The 10,380-nt window shown below is 35.4% G+C and overlaps 1 protein-coding gene across 1 annotated transcript; it reads left to right on the forward strand.

Annotated features, from left to right (window-relative positions):
* The first annotated feature begins 995 nt into the window (after positions 1 to 995).
* On the forward strand, positions 996 to 3,959 carry LOC123706197. Its single transcript, XM_045655364.1, has 2 exons — positions 996 to 1,422; positions 2,521 to 3,959. The coding sequence occupies exons 1-2, from the start codon at positions 1,399 to 1,401 to the stop codon at positions 3,022 to 3,024; spliced, it is 528 nt and encodes a 175-aa protein (XP_045511320.1). The 5' UTR covers positions 996 to 1,398; the 3' UTR covers positions 3,025 to 3,959.
* Positions 3,960 to 10,380: the final 6,421 nt, after the last annotated feature.

The raw sequence follows: 10,380 nt of genomic DNA on the forward strand, positions 1-10,380 counted from the left end.
TGTGTGTAGTACTCCATTTTAACCATTAATAAATAATCACTCAAATTAAAGCGTATGTTGTTTGTTGGCGCTTCAGGTGACACCAATGAGATGTGCAGTGTGCTGATTCATCACAACTGCAACATCGTCAATGAATGAATTGAAAATAATAACACTTTTATACTAGACCTAGGTTCCCAAAACATAGACTATCGATTTTTATAGCGCTGTGTTTGTTCTCAATTGATTGCTGGTTAACGAAATGTTAATTAATAAATGCTAATTAGTGGTATGTGCGCAAGCCATTGAGCACTGTAAATGCATGCAAAACCAGATTGCCTTTTCAGTACATAACATTTGATTGGACAAAGGAAGGCGATAATTAGTAGTGGACAAAAATAGTCGTACAGCCGGGCCCTGGGCCAGGTGACGTAAGCGCGTCAGGGCCGCGGAGGGGCAAGACGGGCCCCGCGCCAGTGTCGCGCGCGCCGTCAGCCGGGTCGCACGCAGTCTCGCAGCTCCTCCACCCGCCGCCCGCCAGCGCCACTCTGCCGCCTCCGCTGCCGACAGCCGCCTCCATCACTCACCCTCGACTACTCCGACGCCTCCTCTCGTGAGTACACCCCTTTCACCCTCGACCTGCGAAAGCGACTGAAAGCCACTTTCCACTCGGTGCATCCCAAATCGTGTTACCATCGATGCAGTTTCACTCATGAAAATGATGGGATTCCTCGTCGTTTTGTTCGCGCTCCACCGAGATCCACTATGTCGTTAGTTCGTATTATTTTCATAATTAGCTAGGTCTTAGGTTTCTTGTATCGACACGGAGGAGCGTGGCAACCTTGGCGCATCGTGCAATGCAGCGGGGACCTTGCAAGTCACACGTCACAGTAACCTCGGCTCACGCTGTGCTCGTGCCGCCACTGTGACGTGTATCTATCTATCTTTGTGTTGTTTTCCCGCATTGCACGTCATCCATTGCTTTATGCTCAGATTGTACAGTATAAATAGATTGATTATAATGGACGATGTACTCTTAACATCGTGATTATTGGCGAATCACATCTGTTGTTATTAAGGTAAATTGATGGATGCGTATGCATCGAATACAACAGCTGAGCGTCGACGTCGTTGTGATACAGATAAAAAATAAGACGCGGTCACTCAAGGACGGTCAACTACTATCGAGTGGTATTTCCCGTTCAACGGGCGCCGGAGTGACACACTATTCACCAATGACGTGGGATTATAATCGCAAGGGAATTATATCCAAACGTAGTGTATACGAATGCATACACTACTTACTAGTGGAAGCTTGTGAATGTTTTCTATGAAGGGGCCTCAGTTTCCCGAGTTATCGCAAAGGAAAAACACGCCATACTTAATCGCGTATTGTGCTCACTATCAGCTGTTGCGACGATGCGGTGTGCGGTCGCTAACTCGGTTAGTCACTTCATTGTATACCATTATAAGTCTTATTACAAGCTGATACCGTGCATTGTTCTTTGCCTTCTTTTGACAGCTAATAACAACTACATACCTATATTTTTTATTTTTTCTTCATTATCCCCTGTGAACACTCGTAAAGTATTATAGTTATCTACATGTTAATAAGGCTTTCCACACTTTTTTGTAATTCAAGATAATTTTTCGCTAAACCTTTTCTTATTTACATATTAATGACTTATTAAAAAATAAACTTGTCTGTTAATTGTAATTGGTTACTAACGCTATTTATATTTTGTATTTATACGCAACGCGATTACCTAACTAAGAATCTCCATGACCCATGTTGTTTATTTTTGTCATCATTTAAGAATTAAATAAATGATAATGTATACATATAGTAGATAAAGAGTTTTGTTTTTAATTGTTAGTAGGTAGTACATATTTTTAAATCCACATGAAAAAATAAATAGATTGTGTAGGTACCTAACTACAATGTGATAGACCCTACTTTAAAATAGATTTCGTACTTATTATAAGAAGAATGACATGGTTTCAGCTAGAAGGTATTAGGTAGATTGAATTAAGTAAGCGGCTTACGACCGTATTATATTATAACAATGAAAAAATCTCAGTTGTTATTATCAACACACATAGTGGCGCAAAGTGGGAAGGAGTAATATTTACATATTCATAAATGTTGCTTCAAAGTAACATTGAAGATAGCCTCTAAACATCTTTAGTCACATTTTTTTTACCTCGGTTCGACATTGATCGAAGTTTATAAAACCGGTAGGCCACGGTTACCCTTCGCTGGACACTAAACATGGCAAAATAAATGTAATGAACACTGGACACCACAATAAATTTAATTATACATATAAAGACGTTAATTGTTACGAAAAAATATTAAATCTTATTTAATATTTTTAAGGAAATTCCTATAATAGAGACACTCAATTTACAAAATTTAACGGTTAATTATTGTAATATATGGACATTTTTGCATAATATAGTTAACCTTGAATCATACCATATGCTGTATTATGAAATATCTAAACATAAAATTATAATAATGTATATTTTTACTTGCAGATAGCCATGGTAAGAAAATATGAAAGGATAAGCGGACGCTTGTCATGGAGCGAAGAAGAAATGGCTAAAGCGGTAGCGGCTGTAGTCTCAGGTAAGATGGGCTACAAGCTCGCCGCCAGAACCTTCCACATTCCTCGCTCCACACTCCAGAGGAGGGCCAGTAAGGTCCGCTACCAACAGCCGGATGACCCCAAACCCCTTATGGGCCACTATAGACGAGTATTCACAGACAGTCAAGAAAAAGATTTAGTCGGATACATCAAAAGCATGGAGCAGTACTTCATGGGGGTCTCTCGAAGGGATATACGCGAGCTAGCGTTTCAATATGCCGAAGATAATCATTTGAATCATCCCTTCGATGTCAACACTAGAATGGCTGGTGAAGACTGGGTCAGGAATTTCTTAAAAAGGAATCCTGAGTTATTGCACAAGTCGGAGAAGGAACACGAGCTGGAGCCTGTAAACTTTGACCAATTCTATCACTTCATGTGTCAGTCGTCATGATGACTAGTCGCCGAGGAGCTTGATACAATCTAGTTGTAAGCAAAGGTCATGTGCCCACCCACCCGAGAGAGCCTCTCGATAAACGCATGGTAGTCCCAACTTGTATATAAACATTAGCATCGGTTAATGCAACGAATTTTTCTCCTTTTTAAATTTTTTACTTGCCTGACGACCTTTATGTGCGAGGTAAACTGATTTCCTTATGATTAAATCGTACTCACGATACATGGCCAGGAAGTGATAGCGATAAATGGTAAAAATAAATATTTTATAATATACAATTTGGAGTTCGGACTTCGGATCATAATTAATACTAGGTAATTTTTGAGGTTTTTACGTAATTTAATTAGTTAAACAAACGGGAGCATAGCTCAATATAGATATCAAATCCATGTTTAAAATAATATGTTCAATGTCAAAATAATAATTATATTAGTTGAAATTTTGCATGCGTACTTACTGAATGTCAACGTTTGAAAGTTATTTCTTATTTATAGTTTAACTTATGTTATTTATTGATAATAGCAAAATTACGGGCTGTGATAAGGAGAAATTGTATTTATGGGAACATATCATCGAAAGATGTTTTGTATAAGCAAATGGCTAGTAGGTATACTAAGTATATATTACAAGGGAAAATATCCAAAACTGTTACTGTTACGTCATACCTACCATATTATAATAATTAGAAATATTGAATTGCGTTGATTGTATTTATTATATAAATTATAGCAAATTATTGGATAGTGGATACATACATATTTTAAATGTTTTAGCATACTTTTATAAATTTGATAAAGAGTTTCAAAAACAGAAATTAGATACTTAAACATAGATACGTATTATAGTAAGTGAAATTGTATCCAAAATAGGTCGATTAAAAAAATAATCAGTTACTGAATAATGGGTGATTACTTTCATTAAATACGTTATGATGATGTCTTGTCTTGCTTATAAAGCCCTAATTAAGAAATGTGATAATGGTGAATGGTGATAGTAGCGGGATTACACATTAGGTAAATTCTTTTATACACTTTTTAAGAGTTGTACTTATTCCAAGATAACCTTTGGGATATATTTATTATTTCTTTCATAAATTATCTACATATAACAAGAAAGTACCTTTGTGAAGTACCTACAAAGAAGATGTTACCTGATTTAAGTTTGATCTCTTAAACTTAGTTTTAATAAAAAGTAAATTATATATTTTATTCCTTTGTGTATGTGATTGGGATAGGAAATTTTATTTTATCTATATTATGGGGTGGAAATATATATGGATAATAATGTCGAATGCCAAACTACGTTGTTAATTTTAAACTAATTTTATTATTTAAGTACTTAAGTTTTGAATACAATAAATGATTATAAAAAAATCTCTCTTGTTTTTATATCCCTATGTACGTTACGAAATATCAAACAATCTAGAAAAAATATATAGTCATACATATTATATACAAAATCCTCGTGGCACAATGTTAGTTGCCGTTCTCCTCCAAAACGACTGGACCAATTCTCATGAAATTTTGTGTGCCTATCTGAGAATCGGGAATCTATTTTTGATATCCCTAAGTGATGTAAGACAGAACAACGTTCTCCGGGACAGCCAGTCTTATTATATTATTAGGTATTCAATTAAATTGTGAACAATTGTTATAAAAAAGAATTTCCCGAACACAAAAGCCAATGTAGCGAACATTGGCTTTCGTGTTCACAATACAAATTCTATGTCCATTGTCCATCATCTATGCAATAAGTCTTGCTTTCACAATCTGAAGACTTCATGGTTCTATCTAACTAAATTACAAAATTCATCGAAATCGTTTCCTGAATTCCTGGATGAAAAAGTTAATATTAACGAATAGTAAGTTTACTTTTCGCATTAATAATGAATATTGGTGAATCTATCGTCTGGTCACTGTAGTATAAAAAAATAGTAAAGGTCAAAGGTCAAAATAGGTTTTTCGCGATTTTCACCAAAACGGTAAGTTTTATCATAAAATCACACAATCTAAATTATATTAGAGGTAAAAAGGTGATTAAGGACTTACGACCTTAAAGGTGATAAATGATTACTTCTCATTACTCGAAAAACGGAGAACCCTAATAACGCTAGTTGATGCTTAAATTACTTACTAACTACAAAAATTAAAACTCATTCTATCACATACTACATAATTACATAATATAATGTAATAAATAGGTATTACGCAATAATTTTTCCTGTCATTTGGCTTTTTTATAGAATAACCAAGCGCTCTTATGTAGGTAAGTAGGTATATTTCTATTGAGAATATGAATCCATACTAATTATATAAATGCGAAAGTAACTCTGTCTGTCTGTCTGTTACTCAATCACGCCTAAACTACTGAACCAATTTTCATGAAAGATGGTATGGAGATATTCTGATACCCGAGAAAGGACATAGGCTACTTTTTATCCCGGGAAAATGACGCAATCCCGGAAATCCCACGGGAACGGGAACTGCGCGGGTGAAGCCGCAGGTGGAAACCTAGTATTATAAAATATGAATAACACAATACTAACAAAACATAAAGAAAACTGCAGGTGCACTTAGTGACGTATAATTATAGTTTACTCTGAATAAGCTTTATCCTGCTTCAATTAGTGCCTGAGTTTTCCAACATAATGAGTTTACAACTTGTAGACAAGCTTTGCACTGAATACTTTATAATTCTACGAAAGCTTATAAACTATTATAAACTTCCAAACTGCTCTTGGCTCTTTCAAAAGGCTTTTAACTAATTGCAACTTTGGTAGCATTAAGGAATACAGATCTGTTGGGAGTGTGACTCTCAATTCGCTACAATTCTACTATTACGACGCTGTTCTAAACGTTTTGATTTTACAATTTTCAATAGAACTATGAATAAAAATATCACAGTGAAATGAGCCAACAAGACAAGGGAGTGTCATGGTATGTAAAAGCCAATTGGAGAAGACTTCCTATTCCTCTAGCGCATAGTCTCTGACATAAGAAAGAGATTTCGCAACGGGACCCAATATTAGAGCATTAAGCCAACCTCTATATTCAAAGTTAGTTAAGATAACGTCAGCTTAAAACAAAACATTTGGTCTGTATTTTCCTTAGTATTAAGAACAAGAAATTTCTCTGTTTTCTTTTTACAGTCCTCTAGATTTTCATTTTTGTAAGAAATAGTTAATAAGATTTTTTTGTATTATTTTCGTATATAAAATATTGACTAGATATTTTAGTGCGTTGAGGTCAGTAATAGAAAAAGTTCTTGTTTATCAGCAACAAAGTCGAAAAAAACATTGGTACTATGAGAGCGATAATTTCGAATAAGCGTGTATTAAGAACAATCTCATAGACATTATTTAGGTACACAATAACTAGATTATATACTAGCTTTCCGCCCGCGGCTTCACCCGCTTTCTTAAAAACCATATACTAAAAACTTCTTATTGTATCACTCTTTCTATTAAAATAAATCAAAATCCGCTGCGCAGTTTTAAAGATTTAAGCATACACAGGGATAGAGAAAGCGACTTTGTTTTATAAAGATATCTCTATGGGTATCCACTTCCACTTCTACAAACTATCATACAACGTAATTTCTTTTCAACAAACTACTCTAGAATAAGCCAAATTAATCGGATTTAAGTGAACGTAAAAAGCAAGCTCTTTCAGAAAATATTCCTTGACTTGAGTATTGCGCATGTTATTCCTTAGAGGTCCTCCACAAAGAGCTTAGCGGAAAATAATAATGAGATGCTTATAGAAAAGATCTATTGTACAAAGAAAACGACACGAGTCTGGCTTGAATTTTGCTGCGGTATTACAATAAAAATGACTGTAAAATCTGCTGAGGTCCTTACTATTTGATGTTCTTTGTACCGATATGTTAAACCTAGATTTTACGATCAACGAGAATCAATAAACTTATTCCCGTCGGAAGTATTATTTTAACTGTTTACGAAATGTTTTAGTACATTTTACTTTATTAGGAATTAGGATAATAGATTGAAAAGTGGCGATATTATAATTACTACCTAGCTGGTGCCCGTGACTTCGTTCGCGCGGACTTTAGACGTGAACAACTGGAGGATTTCAATTAAAATAGGTCCCTACCTGTAACTTAGATAATTAGATATAGAAGTTATAAAACATTTTATTGCATCATTACATTTCATGAATACTTCATTCATTACTTATTAACTTTTCGAATTCAAAAATAAAAATTGATTATAAAATAAATGTGTTAAGTTACAAAGCACGGAACTGCATTTTTAAGCTAGGTAGACACCTGACTAAGATAGTTAAGTTGACATAAATTTTGTATTTATATTTAATTAATAATTATTAACATTTTCACGTTGCCTCAAAAAAACATCACACGCATTTTCAGAGAAATCCGAGCTACTCAGACTCATACATTTCTCATAATTCAAAGTGTATTGAATCATTGGCTGCTGGTACAGTCCATTCCCCGAGCAAATGTAAGTCGGTATCGAGTTCGTTGTTTAGTTAAGCATCCCGAGGCAATCCAATTACATCGATGTTTGCTGCCTCAAAGGCAGGGTCTCAAAGCTCACAGCGCACCTCCTTCCGCCCCGGTGCACTGTTGAAAGGATCCAAGATCCACCCATCTCTAGTCTGTACCAAAGGTATTTTTAACTGAAGAAAAGCCAATGTTTCATGTTCCAATGCTCGTTAGCTACTGTAATGGTATTGACGACGTCTATCGAGGAATGCAACAAATGTACTTCTGAAGATGTCAAAGGTAAAGTGAGCGACGAACATTTTATGAATTATGTAGGTATCGATCAAGTATATGCCGCTCTATGTGCATTTTTATTCACTCCAGCTAATAATTGAATGCTGATATGAAACATGGCGATTTAAAATCTGAAAGATTTAGTTGTGTTATGAAGAACTAAGCAAATCTGTTTTAAATACGTCTTGAAATTTCGATTCCATCAGATTTAAATAGGAGATAGAAAATCTAGGTTCACTAAATCTAAGTTCTAGGTCTATATAAAATATGAATTATTATTACAATATTTATTATGAAGTAGCCAATAAGTTCGATATCGACAACGCATTGCTCCCAAGAGAGCTGCAGTGTTATCATATTAATATATTTAACAGCATGGTAATGCGTTGAACGAAAAAATAACGTGCCTCCCAGAATTGTATTATATTATGTGTAAGTACGTAATTTTTTTTCTTATTAAAATATCTTTATGATATTATGATACGATACTAAACAGTAAACTTAACATAGCTACTAAGTAGAATAGAATAAAATGTATTTATTCGTTGTAAAAAAATAGCAAGACACGCACATAACAAGAGACCGTTTACCACGAAAAAGAAAACCTAAAGGAATGAGAAAAATATTGACAAAATTTAAATAAAATATCAGCATCTTATGTTTCTTTTGAATAAACACAGCAGCTTTATACTGCTACCTATATCTATTGTATTACAATAATATGTCTGGGGACCAGCCGCCACATCACATCTTGTCGATATAGGTACGAGTAGCATCTCATTAGCGTCTCACGAATGATGGAACCCAATATCTTTACAAACACCTCAAGCTTTTTGCTTATACATATTTGCAATTTGGTATAGGTACCTACCGGGTACATAAAAAAAAATTCTTATTTCCAAATCGCAAATATTCTAGGTATAATATAAAATAATACTAGATGCAAAAAAATATATATAGGTCTTTGTTCGTAAGCTACGTAAGTTTCCCGCAGCTTGTCATGACAAATTTTCTCATTTTAATTTCTCAAAGTAGAAACCTCCTTCGTACTTTATAGCACGTAGGTATACCTACGTAGACGAAAACATAAATGCTTCTCCAATAACACACAGACCGTAAACTTAAAAAGAAAAAGGGGATCCCTTTCCATTATCCTAAAGGTAAGAAAAATGACGCCTCAAATTTTTCAAACTTGTTGACGCATAACAATGGGCAAGTACTCACGTCGTAAGAAAATATTTTTCGGTTAACTTTTCTTATTTTGAGTAATCATTGATATCTACGGATTTATGCCGAACCATATCTAAGATTACATACAGAATATAATACTTAAGTTATATAAAGTTTCTCGCTGTTCACAGATCTAGAATAGCTATGTCATCAATTCTATGCCCTGGAGAAATAGGTTGAGTTCGCAATGTGAAGTACAAATTCATGAAAATATACCTGATATACTAAACTGTGTATTATATAACGTTATATGTACGTACCGGTACCTACAACTTATATAACATCTACTCTACTTTTTTCAGCAAAGTCAAAAATGCAAAATTCAGCTATTGCGTTTTACAGAAAGTTGCTATTAAACATTTCTTCCCTTAGTTACAAAAGTGTTTTTATGAAAATATTTTTGCGAAAAAACAGGGACAGTTCTAAAGTTTAATAAAATGCAATTTGAACGCAACAAAACGAGAAATGCTGTTCCACGGCCACTCGAGAGACAAAAGCTCACCGCGAGATAAATATTCATGTAAAAAGCACTAAAAAACATTTGAATGTGAATTCTATCATCCGATATTTAAATCTGGCAGCGGGTGTGCGGTCGGGCGGGAGTCTCCTCGGGCAGGGCGGGCGCGGCGCGGGCGCGCGGGGGGGCCGGCCCGGTAATTAGGCGGCCCGGCGGAGGCTGTATTGATCGCCCGGTCTCCTAGCAACGCGCGAGATGGCAGCACATCCCTCGCACCGGTGCCGGGATCGCGTTTTTTGTTCAAGTTCGCTCTAGGTGAGACCGTTTTGATGTAATCTCAAAGGAAATGATTCAATTCGATTCGCTCGCTATATTCAGCGGGAGATTATGCTGCTATTAGTCAAAGCGTTTCGGAACGAGTCGTATCTAAGTAGGTAATTCCTTAAATTATTTATCTGTCGTTCTGTAAATACGTGGCGTGCAGCTGTTCTGTGAGGAAAAATTTAATAAAGAGTCAGTCGTGGCAGCAATCCAAGCGGTGGCGTGGCGAAGGCTGTGTAAACATAATTACAGAAATATTATGAGGAGCCGCACATTTATCTAGATCATCCGAAGCATCCGCTGCAAGGCACGTCTCGGCGCCCTTGTTTGTTTCTCACTTATATCCGTAATATATCGTTACACAAGAAAACGGAGAATTATAGCATTGTAAGGGGACATGTAGAGACTGTAGAGTCTCCGCTGACATTAAATTATTGCAAGAATGCTGTACTCACAGGTTTCGTCTTAAAATTTACCATATTATATTTTATATGCCTTGAAGTTAGATGTTAGGAACATCATCATACAGCATAGTACGATTAATTATTTGTATAATTCCCTATATTGTCTAATATAAATGTGCGTAA

This window comes from Colias croceus, chromosome 3 (assembly GCF_905220415.1).
Source record: "Colias croceus chromosome 3, ilColCroc2.1".
Taxonomy (NCBI): domain Eukaryota; kingdom Metazoa; phylum Arthropoda; class Insecta; order Lepidoptera; family Pieridae; genus Colias; species Colias croceus.

Coding starts and splice junctions, on each gene's coding strand:
- LOC123706197 (XM_045655364.1), top strand. CDS start 1,399: ATGCGGTGTGCGGTCGCTAACTCG. Junction 1,423..2,520: donor GGTGTGCGGTCGCTAACTCG/GTTAGTCACTTC, acceptor TTTTACTTGCAG/ATAGCCATGGTAAGAAAATA.